The sequence below is a fragment of the Acinonyx jubatus genome, chromosome D3, assembly GCF_027475565.1.
Source record: "Acinonyx jubatus isolate Ajub_Pintada_27869175 chromosome D3, VMU_Ajub_asm_v1.0, whole genome shotgun sequence".
In the NCBI taxonomy this organism is placed as follows: Eukaryota; Metazoa; Chordata; class Mammalia; order Carnivora; family Felidae; genus Acinonyx; species Acinonyx jubatus.
This window is the reverse complement of record NC_069392.1, coordinates 34,830,967-34,851,192: the sequence shown is the minus strand read 5'-3', so window position 1 is coordinate 34,851,192 and position 20,226 is coordinate 34,830,967. Positions and strand designations below refer to the sequence as shown.

The 20,226-nt window shown below is 41.7% G+C and overlaps 1 protein-coding gene across 6 annotated transcripts in view; it reads left to right on the top strand.

Moving 5' to 3' along the window:
- Positions 1-20,226, top strand: part of PTPRM (protein tyrosine phosphatase receptor type M) — a 787,775-nt gene that overhangs the window by 691,177 nt on the left and 76,372 nt on the right. For all 6 annotated transcript variants that reach the window (XM_027068512.2, XM_027068514.2, XM_053205687.1 and 3 more), the window contains 2 exons: positions 11,840-11,916; positions 14,659-14,695. In XM_027068512.2, the coding sequence (XP_026924313.1) occupies positions 11,840-11,916; positions 14,659-14,695 (114 nt within the window). The remainder of the gene's footprint in view (positions 1-11,839; positions 11,917-14,658; positions 14,696-20,226) is intronic.

Genomic DNA, 20,226 nt, shown 5'->3' with positions numbered 1-20,226 from the left:
TGAATCTGGGGATCTGGGGATACACTGAGATGCCTGCAAAACATTCAAATGAGATGTCCAGTAGCCAGTTGTATGGACTGCTCTGGAATCCAAAGGACATGGGTCTGGGCCCAAATATAAACTAGTGAATCTTGGAGCATAGAATGGTGGCTGAAACCACTGGCATGATAAGATTATCTGTGGAGCAAGCAAGGAGGACATGGAGAGCCTAGGACGCAGCCTGGAGGAGCTTCAATAATGGGAAATAGTGAGGCTGAGGCAAGGCTGCCTAATGTGTAGAAAGGAGCATTGTCTCCTTTAGAGACAATGAGGGTATCAGGAGCGTCCTGTTGAAGACTCCAGTGCAGTGAAGACTGATGTAGCAACATGAGAATTACTCATGAAATTAGCAAACGGTGCTTTGAATGGAGTGGGCAGGGGGTGAGGAGGCAATGAGTTGAGGACATGACAGGAGGGGCAACAACTCCATGAAGGGGGTCCCTTCTGAGCTTTGGTTCTCATCCTCACTGTGTTCCCCGTGCCCTCTTGCCCCATTTTCCTGGCTCATAGTGGGGTATCTGAGAGAAGAGTGAAACGTGTGACCCCATCTATTCCACCCAATTCTTTCAACAAGTAACCCAATCTTGATGCTCATGCTGAAGACCACTCTTCCGGGGTTTTGTTCCACAGTAATGTGCTTCTTTCTGCCAGATGAGCCTCTCCCACAGTAGCTTCTGATGAATCCACTCCTGTCATGATCCAGTTTAGGAATAAAGGCAGGTGAAGGGAGGATGGTGGGAACAAGGGGTTAGTTGGATAAGATGGGCCGGCATGGAGAGCCTTTGACATTAACATTTAGATGGATGAGAATCAGGGTGAAACAAATTGACACACCATGTTTAGGAAAGCAGAGAGAAAAATCTAGAAGAATTGGGCAAAAGAAGAGTCAGGGGGGTCCTACCAGGATGCTGAAGATTAAAGACTGAGCGTGTCTGATAGAGGACCTAGGTGAAAACAGGACACGGGCAAGACTAAGTAACACATAAAACCAACAGCAAGAGCAAAGATGCACATTGAGTCACCTACCACTAAACTCGAAGGTTCCTTATTTGTTTGGTGCTCAGAGCTGGCATGGCCTGAGCGTCCAGGTGCTGGGCACAAGTAGGGACACCATTCTGGCGTACAGGTCACGCAGGGGTAGGGCGCTGAGCCCTTCCCATCCGTCACTGGTCCCTCCTGCATCTTGCACCTTGAAACCAATGCAGCAGCGGTCCTTGGCAAGAATGTAACCACAGGAGGAGCAAAGCCATTATTTGCAGCCATCAGTTGTAATTAAAATTAATTTTGAGTCTCCTCTCAGAGGGCAAATGTTACTTAAATCATTGTGATTCTGATTTACCTTAAATATGTCATCAAGATTTAGCAGAAAGAGAGAAGTGGTTGGAGGTGAAATATTATCAATGACACACTCCACTTCCGCTGCTATAGTGATATCTCATTACTTACGAGTTACAACTGCAAGGCTATTACCCATATCCATTGTGTTTAAAATGAAAATGTTAAAATATTTGAAGCTACTTAGAAGTGTTTTAAATATAATGCGATGTGACAAAAGGGCATAATTAACCGCTTTTAGGGGCTTAGAATAAAGCATGGAGACCTGCTTTAAATGTCAATTACCCCACCTCTAATGTATGAATGCACACATACATAAATGCATGCGTACACACATCCGTAAACACACACACGTATACATAAGCGTATGTACATGGGGAAAAGCACCAGCAGATTATAATTTTTCAGTAATGAGCAGTGGTTTGTTATGCTTTATACCAGGTCTTTATGTGCCTATTTCTTACCCAAAAAAAATTATTTTTGCCCTATTTCTTACGGTAAAGGCTTTTTTGAAAGGAATAAGAGGAATTAACAAGGCCTTTATGCAGACTTTCTCAGAATGTCAGTTTGCTCCCTTTTGTGATGGGCTAACATTGAGTTGTGATTATAATATAAACATTAGTTGGGTTTTGATCATATTCCAGTCATCCATGGCTAAATAGGTACTTTTTTTCCCCAATTAGAAAGGCAATTCATACACATTCAAGAAAAATTACACAGTAACAAAAAGTTGGGAAAATTGCTCAGAACCTCACCAAGTTCAAACCCTACTAATATTTTTTTGTTTCCTTCATCTCTTTCTATTCTCTGCCTTGAATTCGTTGGCTTTATTTTTTAAAGAAAAATAAGTTTATTGTTTCATTGCTGATTATAAAGACAGTATAGAGGCGCCTGGGTGGCTCAGTCAGTTAAGCGTCCAACTTCTGCTCAGGTCATGATCCCACCCTTGTGGGTTCGAGCCCCACGTCAGTCTCTGTGCTGACAGCTCAGAGCCTGGAGCCTGCTTCATATTCTGTGTCTCCCTCTCTCTCTGCTCCTCCCCTGGTCGCACACACACACTCTCTCTGTCTCTCTCTCTCAAAAATAAATAAACATAAAAAAATTAATAAAAAGACAGTATAAACTGTGTACACAAAGGGGTACACAAAATCATCAAGATGAAAATAAATATCACTCCAAATTTTCCCACCCTGCAGAAATCCCACCCACCCTTCACTTATCCCACCAAGCGTTTCTGCACACATGCAAATTATTTCATATAAACAGACTCTTACAAGACACGTTGCTTTGTAACCCACTCTACTTCACTCCGCAGTCTGTCACAGAGATCTTTCCAGGTAAGGAAATTAAAGCTATAGTAATACTTTTTAATGATTGTATCACATTCCATTGTTTTAGAAGACTGTTGCTCCACAGCCCTTTGGGAGCTTCCTGGGTTAATCTGAAACCACTCCCATACACAGAGGGCAGGGAGCGACCACAGAAGAGGAAGGACACTCTAGTATGGTAGCTGGGAGTTTTAACAAGTAAAGGGAACTTACCTCCAAGGCTCGTCTTGGACGGCAGCAAGGCAAGTGGATCCTTGCATCCCTCTGCCAAATCTGAAAGGTTTATGAAGAGGCCTTACTAGTCACATATACTGAGCAAATGTTCTCAGCACCATATCACTGTCTCAAAGCTATGTCCTTGGAGTAGCCTCTGGGAGCAGGAAAGACAAGCAGAACCCACATTCCGAGGGGGAGATGGGTGAGGAACTTCAAGTGCCCAGGTCCAACTCATGGGTCATCCACTGATCACATCTTTTCAGTGATGTTTCCCAACAGAGACCACTGTTGATCAGTTCCCTGTTGATATCCCTGAATGGTTTCAACTAGGTGAGGACAGAATGAATTGTGTTTTAGAAAAGCAGCTCACAGCATGAATTCACTAGAGAAGGAAAGTCTGGAGGCAAAAGTGAAATATTGCATGTAAAATATTATCAAGTCTTGAATTAAATTATCGGCAACAATGATACAAGTGACAGCTTGCTTTTACTTAGTTCTTACTATGTGCCAAACACTTATCAATGCATTACTGATATTAACTCAGTTCTCACAAAAACTCTACATGGTAGGCACTATTTTTATTTCCATCTTACAATTAAAGGAACTAAGACACAGAGAGGTTAAATAACTTGTCCGAAGTCACACAACTAGAAAGTGCCAGAATTGGGATTCAAACCCAGGGATTCTGACTCCAAAGCCTGTGATCCTACCCCCCATGCTACACTGCGCAGAAATAAGGATGGAAAACAAAAGTTACTATCCCTGATGAACTTAGATGCAAAAATCCTCAAAAAATATTAACAAATCAAAGTCAGCAATATAGTAGAAGGATAAATACATCATACTCAAGTGAGGTTTATTCCAAGAAGGCAAAGATGGCTCCATATCTACAAATCAATCAGTGTGACACCCCCCATTAACAAAATGAAGGATGAAAATCATGTAATCATCTCAAAACATACAGAAAAAGCATTTGACAATATTCAGTGTCCTTTTATGATAAAAACTCTCAACAAAGTGGGTATAGAGGGAACATACCACAACATAATAAAGTCCGGATATGACAAGCCCACAGCTAACATAATGGTGAAAAGCCCACTCCATGGTGAAAAACTGAAAAATTTTCTTCTAAGATCAGGAACAAGACAAAGATGCCCACCCACTCTTGCCACTTTTATTCAACAAAATATTAACAGTTTAAGCCACAGCAGTTAACAAGAAAAAGAAATAAAAATAAAAGGCATCCGAATTGGAAAGGAAAGAGTAAAATTCTCACTGTTTGTGGATAACATGATTTCATGTATAGAAAACCCTAAAGATTCCACCAAAAAAACACATTAGAATAAATGAATACAATTTTCAGGGTACAAAATCAAAATACAAAAATCTTTAGCACTTCTTTTTTTTTAAATGTTTATTTATTTTGAGAGAGAAAATGAACAAGTGAGGGGGCTTGCAAAGACAGAGGGAGACACTGAATCTGAAACAGACTCCAGGCTCTGAGCTGTCAGCACAGAGCTGAACCTAGAGCTCAAACCCATAAGCTGTGAGATCGTGGCCTGAGCCAAAGTCGGATGCCTAACCAATTGAGCCACCCACCTGCCCCTTGCATTTCTATACACTAACAACAAACTCTCAGAAAGAGAAATTAAGAGAACAATCACATTTATAATTACATTAAAAAGATTAAAATATCTAGGAATAAATGTAACCAAGGAGGAAAAAGACCTATACTCTAAGACATTGATGAAAGAAATTGAAGACACAAATAAATGGAAAGATAGTCCATGCTCATGGATTAGAAGAATTATTATTGTTAAAATGTCCATGCTACCCAAAGCAATGTATAGATTCAGTGCAATTCCTATCAAAATTCCAATGGCATTTCTTTACAAAAATAGAACAAACAATTCTAAAATTTGTATGAGACTAGAAAAGACCTTGAATAACCAAAGCAGTCTTGAGAAAGAAAAAGCTAGAGGCATCACAATGCATGATAAACTACATTACAAAGTGATAGTAATCAAAACAGTATGGTATTGGCATAAAAACAGACATATAGATCAATGAAACAGAATAGGGATCCCAGAAATAAGCCCACATGTATATGGTCAATTAATTTACAACAAAAGAGGCAAGAATATACAATGGGAAAAGAAGAGTCTCTTCAATAAATGGTGTTTATATTTATTAACTTGGCAACCATATGCCAAAGAATGAAAGTAGTCTACTATGTTACACAAGATACAAAAGTTAACTCAAAATGAACTGAAGACCTGAATGTAATACCTGAAACCATTAAACTCCTAGAAGAAAACGTAGGTGCTAAGCTCCTTGACATTGGTCTTGGTGATGATTTTTTGGGTCTGACTCTAAAAGCCAAGCCAACAAAAGCATAAAAGTAAGCAAATGGGACTACTATCAGAATAAAAATCTTCTGCACGGCAAAGGAAACCATCAACAAAATGAAAAGGCAACCTATTGAATGAGAGAAACTATGAGCAAATCATACATCGGATAAGGGGTTAATATCCAAAACATACAAATAACTCATATAACCCAACAGCAAATAAAACAATCCAATTTAAAAATGGGCAGCAGACATGAATAAATATTTCTTCTAAAGAAGACATACAGATGGCCAGCAAGCACATGAAAAATGTTCAACATCACTAGTCATCAGAGAAATGCAAATCAAAACCACAATAAGATATCACCCCACACCCGTGAGAATGGCTGTTATCAAAAAGACAGGAAATAGCAAGTGTTGGCAAGCTATGAGAAAGGGGGCCCCTTGTGTCCTGTTGGTAGGAATGTAAGTTAGCAGCCACTATGGAAACATTATGGAGCCTGCCTCCTCAAGAAAGTAAAAGTAGAACTACCATATGATCTAGCAATCGCATTACTGGATATTTATCTAAAGAAAAAAAAACACTAGGGGCACGTGGGTGGCTCAGTCGGTTAAGTGTACAACTTTGGCTCAGGTCATGATCTCAGTCCATGAGTTCGAGCCCCGCATCGGGCTCTGTGCTGACAGCTCAGAGCCCGGAACCTGCTTCAGATTCTGTGCCTCCCTCTCTCTCTGCCCCTCCCCTGCTCACGCTCTGTCTCTCTCTGTCTCTCAATAATAAATAAACATTACAAAAAAATTAGGGGTGCCTGGGTGGCTCAGTCAGTTGAGCATCTGACTTCTGCTCAAGTCATGATCTCACAGTTCATGGGTTCGAGCCCCACATTGGGCTCTGTGCTGACAGCTCAGAGCCTGGACCCTGCTTCGGATTCTGTGTCTCCCTCTCTCTGCCCCTCCCCTGCTCATGCTCTTTATCTCTCTCTCTCAAAAATAAATAAACATTAAAAAAAAAAAAAGAAAACAAAAATGCTAATTTGAAGACATATGCCCTCCTATGTCCTTGCAGCATTATTTACAATGGCTAAGATATGAAAACAACCTAAGTGTCCATTGTAGATGAATAGATAATGATGATGTGAGATAGATTAGATAGAGGATAGATAGATAGATAATGGAATACTATTCAGTCATAAAAAAGAATGAAATCTTGCCATTTGTGACAACATGGGTGGAATTAAAGGATATTATTCCAAGTGAAATGAGTTATACAGAGAAAGACAGATGATGATTTCACTTATATCTGGAATCTAAAAAACAACCAAACAAAGCAAAACAAAGCAAAAATTGACCCATACAGAGAACAAACTCTGAATCACCAGAGGGGAGGAGGCGGGGGGAAAGACAAAATAGGTGAAGGAGATTAATGAGGCATATAGTCTTCAAGTTATAAAATAAATTAAGACGGGAATACAAGGTACAGCCTAAGGACTATAAGCAATAATATTATGATGAGAGATGGTAGCTTGAGTCATTATGGCGAGAATGTTGTATATAAATATCGAATCACTATATTGTACACCTGAAACTAATACAATATTGGGGTTGCTAGAAGGAGGGGGGTTGGAGGTAGGTGAAATGGAGGAAGAAGGTCAAGTGATACAAACTTCCAACTATTAAGTAAGCAAGGCCTGGGGATGTAATAATGTAAGCACGATGATTACAGTCAGCAATATTGTCGTATATATATGATAGTTGCCAAAAGAGTAAATCCTAAAGTCTTCATCACGATAAAAAAAAAAAAATGTTTAACTTTGTATGGTGCCAGATGTTAACTGGACTTATTGTGGTAGTTGTCTTACAACATATACAAATATCAAATCATTCTGTTGTACACCTGAAACTAGCATGTTATAAGTCAATCATACCTTGATTTAGGAAAATATTTTTTAAATAAAAAGATAAGTTGCTGACTAGATGCCAGGGGACTAAGTTGTAGGAGCTGTTTAGGCATATCTGTCCTGTTTCCAAACCTTTTTTCCTATTTCCTCTTTAAAACTAGTTCAAGCTCATCTTCCCCAAAGATTGGCTGCTTTCAGTGCGCAGTTTTCCCCTGCTCTGCTGACCTCCAAACAAGCATCCTGGGCTCTTTATGGTTCGAATTGCTAAGCAATAACGATGTCACTTGTATTCACATGAGAGGGATAATTCCTTTTTGATGGAAACTGTCCTATGGTCCATGCACTTGGACGCATACTTCTCACGTGGTCTTCCTAACAATCCTGTGAAGGTAGCCCATCATCAACCTCTTCTTATAGATGAAGCGCGGCGAGGTTCAGAATTTATCTAAGTTCATGCTTCAGGGGAGTAGTACATCCAGTATTCAAATCAAGGTCTCTGGGCCACCTAAGCTAAACACTACACAGTGTCAACATGAAATGGCTTTGGAATAACCAAGGAGAAAACGCCCATACCAGGAGAGAAACAAGGATGGTAATTTATAACTCTAAAGCTCAGGTCTTTTCTACCTTACTAGACTCTGTCTCCTGAAATACCAAGTCCTTATAGTCTTGACTCCTTGGCCTTCATGAATAGTTGACCTTTTGTCAGCCACAAATCCCATTGGATTTTTCGAAATTTTATATCCAAACAGGATTCTCCAAACGTCTTCCTTTCAACGCAAATGGTAGTTTGTGGTACTGAGAAAGGCCCTCTCCCAGCTGGTCAGCCTCCAAAACAAAGTAGGGATAGGGGCTCAACCAGTGGGCAGTGGTTATCTCTGTGGATCCCTTGTCTAAGAGCCTCCCATATTTATCACATGCTGGAAATGTCCTATAGGCATTTCTTCATTGTCATTTGATACTATTTCACCTCAGGAGTGCCCTAGGAGAAGGAATTGAGTTTTCCTAAAAGAATGTTTGCTATATGATAGCCTTCTTAATTGGCTTGTGATTTAAGGTGAATGAGATTTCAAGAAAAGATGGCAGTGAACCTCCATGTACTGACTTGTTTGCCCCTCAACAGTCTATATTTATTGTTTTCCTAGCCAACTGAGAGCTTGATCTAAAAGAGGATACCTGAGAATCACCGTCTCTTTCACGGAGGCATTTTCAGATATCCAGCAGGAGTTTAGGGAAGGCTCTCCTGACTGGAGGGACGTATCAACTTTCTTCTTGTGCCTTCACTATCACTGACTCAGTATGAGTGATAGTGAGACCTTTCTTCTCATTTTATTGCTGCTGTTGAGGGAAGGTGATTTTCTCATTGGCATGCCAGAAGGCAAAGGATTACTTTGATAAGGGCTGACCCAGTATAGCCAAGAGGGTAATCATGCCATGCCCAGCCTAATCTGGCTGGGCAGAATTCATGTTCTTTTGTTCTTCTCCACAGCCAACTCCTTCGTCTGAGATATTAAGCCCATTCCCACTGCTAAAACATCTCTCTCCCTGCCTTAAGATACACTGACTTATCCATACTTGCACATTTTATCACTGAAAGAAAAAATACCTCCTAAACCTCATTTCAGTAATTCTTAAACCATCTCCTGAGTACACATTAATAATGTCTGACAGTTGTCCTCTAGCGGCAAGCTCTCGAGGCACGGCCACCACCGCCTTTATTTCATCAGGGAAAAGGAAGAAGCAGGGGAACTCCCAAGGGCTCAAGACTATAAGTCCCACCTTGCGACGTGCTGTTTCTCAGGACATCCAGGCTTAGAGTGGAACTTGGAGACATATTCTACAAGGGAGGGGTGGAGAAGGTGGACCCCCCCCCTTTTTTAAAAAATATGGTAAAATACACATGACATGAAATTTACCATATTAACGATTTGTAAGTGTCCAGTTCAGTGGCATTGAGTTCATTCACATTGTTATGCAACCATCACCACCCATTGCCAGAACTTTTTCATCTTCCCAAACTGCAAGTCTATACCTACTCAACACTAACTCCGTACTCCCCACCTCCCTGCGCCCCCTGGCAATCACCGTTATTTCTTTCTCTATGAATTTGACTATGTTAAATATCTAATATAAGTGGAATCATGTAGTATTTACCCTTTTGTGTTGGGCGTATTTCACATAGCATAATACCCTCAAGGTGGACTATTTTATTTTATTTTTAATTTTTATTTATTTTTGAGAGAGACAGACAGACAGACAGAATGCAAGCAGGGGAGGGGCAGAGAGAGAGGGAAACACAGAATCCGAAGCAGGCTCCAGGCTCTGAGCTGTCAGCACAGAGCCCGATGAGGGGCTCGAACTCACAAATTCTGAGACCATGACCTGAGCCGAAGTCGGACACATAACCGACTGAGCCACCCAGGTGCCCCTGGACTCTTTTAGTTTTAAATAGTGAAATATAGGTACAGAACAGGGCATACAGCATCCAAATACAGTTTAATAGGTGGTTGTAAAGCAAACATTCAGGACCATTCTAGTACTCCAGACAGCCCCCGTGAACCTCGCCTGACCACAACTTGCCCCTTCTTCCATTGAGGCAGTGACCATCAAGACATGGTATTCATTAGTGAGGTGAAGAGTTCCATGCGTTATGCTCACCTGCTGTGTGTTAGGGCCACTGCATGTGGTTGTGCATTGCAGACAGTGCTGTGAAGAGAGGCCCCGGGGCTCGGCACTGTGGCCTCGGGGAAAGGTGCTCATAGGGTTATTCGGAATGAATACCATGAGGTCTCTGACCCCAAAAGGTCATAACCTAGTAGAATCAACTTTCGAATGAAGAAAGGATACTACCATGCACATAAAGAGAAATAAAAACAATCTCAGTCTGCCTAGGAAATACGCTGTACATATGTCTTGTGGGTTTCCCCATCAGGAGGAGAGTAAAGCGATTAAATCTAGAGAAATAGCTGCCAAGTTAAAAATTAAAATAAAATAAAATAAAACAAAACAAAACAAAACAAAATAGTGAGGGAGGGAGGGAGGTAACCAAGCGAACAGTAGGAGATGATGGGGAAACTCTTTATTTCAAAGGCTCTGTTTATGGGAGATGAGAGTGCAGTCTTATCAGAGATTGAAGTCCCCATGTAGAACATTCCAGAACAATTTGAGAGGCCCAGGGGTGATAAATCACAGGGAATGGGCGGCATTCATCCTGAGATTCTAAGAGAAATAAAGTGTGAAAGAGGGGCGATTCTGACAAGGAGATACAATAGATCCTAAGACAGTGCTGCTTCTGAAGATTGGGAGGCTCTAATGTGATGCCTGCCTTTTTAAAAAAAACTGCCCAGGGAAAGTCAAGCAGTACGGGGAGGCAGACCTAATCTCCCTTCAGAGGAGCTGACTTAAAGCCTGATGTGTGTAGAACAGCCATGATTCAGGTCTATTGGAGCATCTTTCATTCGGGAGGCTCAAATGGCTTTACTGCCTGAATTACTTACAGCCCTGCTGTAGCTGTGTGTGAGCACTGGCTCTCCTAATGCAAAAGCCGGGACAATCCACACATACCCAGCACCCCAATGACTCGCCTCCCCCATTGCCACCTGCAAAAATATGTATAGGGGACCTCTGGTTTAAGCAAAGTGTACTCTGAGAAATTGGATCTTAGTGCAGGTCACCATGAGGGAAACTTGGCCTGCATGTGGGTCCATTTCTGGGTTGTTACCATCTGTGTGGGCATCAGCGGTACAGATCGTGAGAACCGTCTGCATGTCTGTTCCACAGCACATGACAAGGGCAACAACTGACATTTATCCATCACTTACTATATACCAGGTGGTTTTCTAATCTTCTTTTCTATTTTGTTTTAATGGTCACAATGATCCCATGAGGCAGGCACTGTTAATCCCCATTCTACAGATGAGAAAACTAAACCACAGGGAGAGCTAGTAACTTGTCCCAAATCACAAGTGTGGAGATTCTGACCCACATGCCTGACTCTGGACCTCACACACATGGTGCAGAGAGTGGTGTAGGGAATTCAGGGACGACAACTGAGGTTAGGTCCATGTTCGCACCTCCAGAGGGCTGGGCCGTGGTTTATAGCCATCATTTGTCAAGGCGGGTGCCATAGGAAGCCTTCAAAATCTCAGGGTTAGTTTGTGATTTAGTGAACTTGCTCTACGTTCAGTCCAAGAAATAATTCTGTTGTGATTCATAGGACTCCATGTAGAAGTTTCAAACCTCTACCCACGCAGCGTGTCTGTAAATGGTCAAAGAATAACTTCACGATATTTGCTGCAAAATGCAAATAATTATAAATCCTTCCCAGCTTCAAGAGCAAAATAGGAAGTGTAATAGGTGTGTAGTGTTTAATTCTTTGTTTATCGGTAAAGCAGCATGGATGTGAATGATCTCTATGTAATGTGCTTGCATTCTGGGGCTCTAAGCAGCCCAACAGATTGCTTTTAATTCATTGTTTGCTTGGGGCACCTGGGTGGCTCAGTCATTTAAGCATCCAACTTTGGCTCAGGTCATGATCTCACAGTTTGTGCGTTGGAGCCTGCCGGCTAAGGATCCTGTGTCTCCCTCTCTGTCTGCCCCTCCCCTGCTCATGCAGGGAGGTTTGTTTTCATTAAAACATTTTAAAAAATCATCGTTTCATTTTCCCTTTGCAGATGATCATTCGCGGGTGAGACTACAGACCATAGAAGGAGATACCAACTCCGACTACATCAATGGAAATTATATCGATGTATGTATTTTGAAACCGTCAGTAAACCCAACTGTTCTGCCACGTTCCACATCGTGTGTCTGCTATGGTACTGGTGGGCACTCACTGCTCCAAATCCAGAAGCAAACACATTAACGTTACTTCACAGCCTGCAGAACTTTACGGTGGAGACATGGCCACTCCTGTTCTCAAGTCGGCCTACTGGCTGCTGAACTCCTCTGTGACATTCCGTGTCTTCCGTGCTGCTGTGGACCAAGGATAGCGTTTCCATGTTTTTGTCAACAACTTAGATTATTTGACACTTTAAAAGAAATCTGTTTACATATCAATAAGATAAAACTCTCTTAATTCCTAATTCGATGATTTGCGATCTCTCGTCGTTAACTGCACTTTTAAGTTGCCTTCAAAGTAGTCTGCAGCTGTTTAACCAGGACATCGAATGCACACAAGACATGTCATTAAATATGTAGGCTGTTTAATTATTGAAGACTGCTTCTTTGTTCATCCTGCATCATGTTAACTTAATGTCTTACATTAGAATAAATTCCTGAGGAGACAGCATGTTTTCAGTTGAAAGAATGAATGAACTCAAAAGTAGCCTGAAAATGAAGGGAAAGTCACTGTTGCCTTCAAGGCTCAGGTTCACGTGAAACAGACCTTTGCTGCCTTGCAGTTCCCAGGGCACGCTGTGCTTGCCTTGGCCATCACACTGCCTTCTAGTCCATTAGTACTTCCACGGACAGGCTTTAACCACACACGTGAGTTCTTTCATCTTCTTACTTGAGTATAATTCAGATGCTATTAAAAGTACTAGCATCACAATCTCTAAGAGTTACCTAAAAAATAAACATAAGGAGGTTATTTATAGTACTGCTTGGAAAGGTTGTGACACTTTGGTGATGGATCTGAGGGTAGGGCCTACAGGACTGTCTGAAGAGTAATTCCGTATCCCATTCCTCGAATGAAGCCCCCTACACTGCTACATTGGATGATGGTCCAGAACACACACGGCCCAAGTTAGATATCTTTTTCTGTTAAAGCCAAGTTCCTTCCTAAAATACATTGCACTTATTCCTTTATCTGGTAGATGTTTAGTGAGTCCCTTGTGGGAGAATTCAGAGGTGGCCACGACCTGTTGCCTTCTCCCCAAGACTTCAGAGTTTAGAAGCTGACGTAAGAAATGTCTTCTCTGTAACACTCCTTCCCTTGGGAGATTCCAGGGGAATCCTGTTCATGCTCCAGTCCCAGCTCCTAGAGCCCCTGGGGGCTCTTGAGCACAGGGGCTGTATCCTGTGCATCTTGTACCCCCTGCGCCTGGCACAGCCCTGAAACTCTGTAAGCACTTAATAAGTGTTTGATGAATCACTGCCTGAAGGAGTAAATGTAATCAGATTAGGTTTTGTGGTAGAAGTGATTTTAACTTAGCTTTAAAGAATGGGCAGGTAGAGCTACAGAGGAGGGAAGACATAAAAGTAATGAAAATACCAGATTAATTAGTTTTAATTTTAACAGAGAAAAGAGTCAATATTCAGGGCCCTTTTATTCACTTAGTCAATAAGATTTTATTGAGCCACCTGTTGTATTATATGTCAGTTGCTGTTGTACGTATTAGAGTGTTAACTGTGTGGGATTGAGACCACAAACAAAAACAATGGACTGAGAAATGACCACTGCGTTTAGCAACATAGGTCATTCGTGGACTGTGTGGATTATTTCCGTTTCATAGATGAGCTCCTCCTATCTCCTAGCGCCTTGCTAGAACTGACATATGGAGCCGCACATCAGACAGGGTCTTGCTTTGTGAAACTTATCAGCTGGCAAGACATGAGTGATTATCCTCATAATCCTATTTAATATCTGTCAGGAGTCTATACCCACAGCAGGTCAGTTGTATAAAAGAATGTGTTTGCTTTTGCTGTTCATTATCAATGACTAGTTTTAAAAGCAAAAAAAAAAAAAAAAATCTACCAGATACACATTGAAATGGTCTGAGAAATCTGTATTTCCTCTCCAAGTTTCTCCTGTTTCCCATCTGGCTTCAGGCACAGTATATTAGGTAATCTCGGGGAACAGAAATGGAAAATATTAAGGTCCGTGGCGATATTATGTTACCTGTGTGTAATTTTCTCTAAATTGGTTTTATCTTCCCCAGATATTGATCCTGTGACGTTCTTTGTTCCCTTCTGTATTTGGTCTCAATTTTCATCTTTTCCCCTCCTCACAGGGTCACGATAAAAGGAAGGGGCCTTGCAGAATTTCTGCCTCGTTGCATTTCTGGCCCTTGCCACGGCAGCGTGTCATGGCATTAGCAGTGTTTAAGAATGATGTTCAGTATGACTATTGATGTAGCTGCCTATACCGGTAGAACAGGATGTGTGTTAAAGCCTTGGCACGTTGCCAATAGCATCCCGAACACACATGAAATCCTAGTGCACATTCCCAGCCTGTTTGCAATCAAATAAGAGTCGTGGTCGTGTTATTTCAGAGAATCCATAAGTTGTTAGTGTTGATTGCTCACCCATCGTCTCATAGCCAGCGTATGATTAAGTTACTCCCACCCCATGTGTGAGCCACAGAACTGTTAGCTTTGATCCACCTTTGCTTTTTACGAGGCACTAAGCGGTACTGGGTCTGGCCATTTCACTTTCAACCGGTGCGGTTGTTGGTATTTGTATGTGCATTCATTTTGGCAAACTTAGTGGGTGACTTCTGTGCTGCTTACCGTTTTAAGGTTGTCAAATATTCTTTCTTATTTATTTTTAGGGTTATCATCGACCCAATCATTATATCGCTACCCAAGGTAAGTCTGCTAGAGCCTTGATGCCTTTCTTTGGTTGTTTGTCTACTCTCTGTCATTTCGTCCCTATGTCATCCTCCAGAATGATATTCCCCACTGCTCTAGCCCCATTTATTGCAGTTCTAGTCATCAACACATACACCCTTGTTTTCCCATCAGAATGTGATCATTTAGTTAGAACCTGATGTTGTGATCTTTAGAAGTGTATTCATCAATTCATTATTGGATTAATTCTGTCTGCCTTCAGAGCGAATCTGACATCTTCATAACTAGGCATATAGATAATCACTAAATAAATCTGTGCTGAGTACAGTCTATACAAAGACCTGTGCCAATTGCTGCCGGGAGTGCAAGCTGAATTCATCAATTACTGTCTCTCACATCGGTTGTGGTTTGATGGGGAAGGTACGGGATGACCTGTACATTATGACAAGCAACACCAGTTAGAAATTTATGCGAGAGGTGCAGAGAAAATGTTAGGGAAACTTGGAGAAGAAAGAAGTTACTTTCAGATGGGATGATCCATAAACTGCTTTGTGGTAAAGGTGAGTTTGGGAGGAAAACTTCTAAATGGCCGAGACATCATGAGCAAAGATCTGAAAGTAGGAAATCAGTACTCCCAGGTGAAAAGCACTTGGTGGATCACTTTGGCTAAAGGAAACAAGAAGAAACCTAGAGGAAAATGTTGGAGAAGCTCATGGCAAGAGCTTTTGTGATGTCTTTCCAGGACACTGACTATGGAGAATGAGGATTGTGAGAGGGCTGAGGTTGTTGGGAACGAGGCATCGTAAGGGATGAGTTATTGCATCCGTTGAATGAACTGAAGAAATGCCGAGAATCAGGAAGGACCCAGTTAGGGTTGAGAGCATGCATTCTCTTCATTTTGTTATTTTATCATTGTTTCCAGTATTGCATCATATCCCAGAAACAGGAGCCGGGAAATCACAAGGATATGACTTGCCAATGGTCAGGGATTGGCAGGTGGTGCCCAACAGAATATCAAGGATCAAGAGAATAAAGGATGGCAAGAACATTGTGGAAAGTCTAGGTTTGGAGGCAGGAGAGTTGGAGGTGTCTGATGGACCATGAGGAGAGAGAAGTAGCTAAAGACTGAGGTCAGGTTCAGTTAATGAGCCATAGGTTGTAGCCAGTGGGCAGAATTCCAACACTTAGGGCAACACTATCCAGCATAACTTTCTATAATGGTGGAAACCTTCTGTATCTGTGCTGGTCTATATGGTAGCAACTAATAGACACTCAAAAATTATCTACTGGTGGAAATCTTCTGTATCTTCACTGGTCAAATCGGTAGCTACACGTAGACACTCTAAAATTTATCTACTGCTGGAAATCTGTATCTGCACTGGTCAATATGGTAGCCACTAATACATACTCAAAAAGTATCTACTATGAATGAAGAACCGAATTTTAGATTTTAATATGGATTTAAATAGCTTCATTTGGCTATTCCCTACTGGCTGTTTTAGACAGCAGGGCTCTGGTTTAGAAAAGCTCCAAGTATGGCTGAAATGGAGCCACTGTGGGACCTTGTCCTAATCCCGACAGCCTTGGCCAGTACCTGGGTGGCACCATACATACAGTCCGCAGTCTCATGTCACCATTTTCGATTCTGTGTCTGGGTCTAGGTGACCTACTTAACCTTCAATATGTTTCCTTCCCTGAAATGAAGTCAGTAATGGCTCCTTCCAAGGTCACTTGGCTAGTCAGAAGAAAGGTCACATGGGGAGTGGCCAGCTTGAACTGGCAGGAGACAGACCTTTACATAGGAATTGCTAAGGAGTTGCAATACCTGGCACGAACTCCCACCTGATGGGACAGAACAAGAACGTGTGTCCAGGGGCTCTGAGTCCAGTCCTGGTTGCCTTCTGTATACCCTCCTGCTTTTAAGCTTAGTCCATTGATGCTTTTAGAGGAACCCTTTGTTAGTTCCTTAAATCCCTACTAATGGATTCCAGAATATTCCAAAGTAAGGATCATAACAGATCTGATTTAGTAAACGTGCTGATAATTTGGAACTAACAGTGTTTATAAATATATGCAAAAATTTGATCCTAAAATATACAAAACACTACTGAGTTCTTGATTCTCAGCCCACGTTTCTATAAAAAACGTGAATGTAAAGTTAAATCTTATTTGAATTTTCAGAGTCAAGGACCTCTACATTAATGTTACTCAACAGCTAGCCAACGTAGAGATTGAAACCCCCAAAGTCCTACATGTGGCCCCTCACCTGGCATTCCTTTGCTCTTCCTCTCTGCCCCTCTCTCTCTCTGAGGGAGATCATTCTTGCAGAAAACTACCATTAGAGAAGCCACTTCCTGGTACCTTCGGAATTAGTTGGCATCATACTTAATTGCTCAGTAGCCCTCTTCAGGAGCATTCAACCCATCAAGTATTAATGAGTAAATATATTTGCTGGCGGCTAAGAAATGGCAAATGTAATCGCTTTGCAGTAGACCACCCAAGTGCCCTTAATGGAGAAGGATGGTATATGATGCCCTGTTTACCAGAGCATGGCACCTTTGCCAGTGCGGGGTGATCTACAGATTGCACTTTGAAAACTGGCAATACTTACATCACTGCTGTTGGCTCAGGGCGAGGGGCAGAAATGAACAAATGTTTTTAGTCTAACATTCAATCAAGACAGTACGCATCATATTAAGAGTAATGTATTCAGACCATGATGTTTAGGTTAGAAAGTTAGAGGCTTTCTTCTAGTATATTACACAAACATAATGTAACTGATAGCCTCAGATTGCCACTAATAAAGATTTCTGATCCTCTGCAGTAATTGGCAAGGACAGTTAGAACATGCCTATGGATCGCCTTCATAAAAAAAAAAGAAGGAAGGAAGGAAGGAAGGAAGGAAGGAAGGAAGGAAGGAAGGAAGGAAGGAAGGAAGGAAGACGCACAAGCGTCTGATTCTAAGAATCCAACAAAATGGATGATAAAGTCTAACAAGCAGATGCAATTTTAAAAACTCTCCTTGTTCTTTTTTTCCTATTGTGTGCTGATATAATTCTTTAAAACCTGTTCATAGCAGGAACCCATGAAACTACATGAATGTTCCAATTTAGCGACAACCAGTTTTATTCCCATGAGTTTAAAATATGTAGATTTTCACCAAGTCCCTTCAATCTAGAAGACATGTCATGAATTTATCTCTTCGATCTCTTCCTCCCCTGCTTCCACTTTATTGATTTTTGTACCAGTAACTGACTTTGACCTTTGATGATAACGGTATTGTTTCTGCAAAGTGAAGGGACCACAAAAAAGCCAGATCTGTGGCTTTTTTCAGTATGTTCTTCCTGTCCCCACTCCGTTTAATTGTTTTCCATCTGCGACTAATATATTAATGACCCAGTATTGACTTCATCAGATCTGCCTGACAATCCATTAATATAATTGTAACATTCAGGATCTATGGTTTGGCATACCAGGAATCAGAAGAGTAAGTCATGTCTGTTACTGTATGTCTGTACTCAAGGCCAAGGCAGAGTTGGGATTTCAAAAGCAGGGTTGTCAGTGAGGGGCAGATGAGCACACGGGTAGGTAGGATTACCCAGAACTGATCATATTTCACTATCAAAGGATACCCCATGGAGACCACAGTGTGGGCCATGAGCTGGAGGAAGCTTTACACATTTAGAATTGCTCCTGCAAAATGATTCAGGAGAACACCTGCCAGCTATGTGGTATGCAAATGAGGGAGGCCTGGAGAAGTATCTTTTTATTATTGTTTGGTTTTATTTTTAAAAATTTTTTTTCATGTTTATTTATTTTTGAGAGAGAGAGAGAGTGCGCGCAATCAAGGGAGGGGCAGAAAGAGACGCAGACACGGAATCTGAAGCAGGCTTCAGGCTCTGGGCTGTCAGCACAGAGCCTGACACCGGGCTCGAACTCACAAACCATGAGATCATGACCTGAGCCGAAGTCAGACGCTTAACCAGTTGAGCCACCCAGGCACCCCTGGTTTTATTTTTAAAACTGACTTCAAGACTCTTGCTTTAGAAACTCAGGAAAGATGATGTCAGGTAGTTGGGGAAGGAAATGCTGTCAGTCTGTGATGGATATGGCCTGTCCCTCTTCCTCACTACCCGGCTCATCTGTGGGCTGGAGGTGTATCCAAATATCAGAGGATCCTGCCAGAAGAACCTGCCTGTAATTCCTTCAGGGGAGCCGACAGGCATCATGAAATCTGGGGAGCACCTCCTAGTCATGTGGTGGTGCACTAGCACTTGGCTGGGATTTCTGGGAGCCAGAGAAAGGAGAAAGGGCATCAGTGGGGTGAGTGGGGGAGGCAGGTCTTCAGTCATACTTGAAGAAGTTTCCTTTGTCAGAGGAAGAGGACAGGATGAGCAGGTAGGCTACCAAGGTCAGGGAGGAGCACGGAGCCCTGGCAGAGAGCACGAGGGAGACCTGACCGTGGATAGAAAGGGTCTTCACCTCCATGGCATCTTGGGTCTCCTTGGTCGCTTCTTGAAATGGATCTTCTCTCAGGAAGAACTCCCACATACACACAATTTTACATAGACATGCAGGTGTTCACAAACCATTAAATCCAGCCTGAAAAAAAAAATCCGTACGCCCGAGATTAAAAAAAAAAGCCCTGAGTTACAAGCGTAAGAAAGAATGACAAGTAAGGTGAGGACATTGGTTAAAAGGCTGGGAATGAGGAGTATTATGTAATGAAATGAAGGGCAGAGAAAGGAAAGGGGGGTGAAAGCAGTGCTTTAAGATTAGTTAGTATGGAATTAGCCTGCAGAGAAAACTGGAAACAAAGGGAACAGTTAGGGGTAGAAACAAATGACTCAGACAACAATAAGGGCCGTGTTGCAATTGTAGCTTTTATTTTAGTCAACAATCTAAGTTGCATACAACTAAAACATCTTTTCTAATATCAAATATATTGTAGTGTCAAAACTGTTGACTTTTAAGTGTGTTCCTTCTCATTTAATAAAAAGTGATAAATACATATCAGTAGTTTTGCTTCATATAATACAGTTAGAAACTCAGCATTTTCATTTGTCCTTTCATTCAATAAATATTAAGTGCCTATTAAGTATAGGCTTTGTGGTATAACTAATTTTCTGTCCTCTAATTTAGGTATTACTCGTCTCATTTCACAAATAGAGGAAAGAGGGCCCTGGGGAGAAGCAGGGGTTGAAAACAGAACTCACATGTCATTGAGTGCCTGCAGTGAGCCCACAAGGGTCCTGGCTGTTTTTCCTCCTTTTCGAGCTGCATAATACCGTGTGATTCTTGCCCTCAAGAAGAGGCTCAGGGCTTGTGCTCTTTCTCACGTACTGAAGCTCACCCCTCATAATCGAGAACCTTCCTTCTAAGTTATGATGCTCCCCCTCCCCCAAAAAAGTAAATTTCCTATGATACAGTCATATCTGAAAATATCTCTTCATTAGAACTGTCTTCTTAGATGTCCTGAAATAGGACACTGAGAGTCCAGAGTCTCCCTGTTCCCCAGCAGGCCTCTGGGCACCTGTTTGAAGACCCAC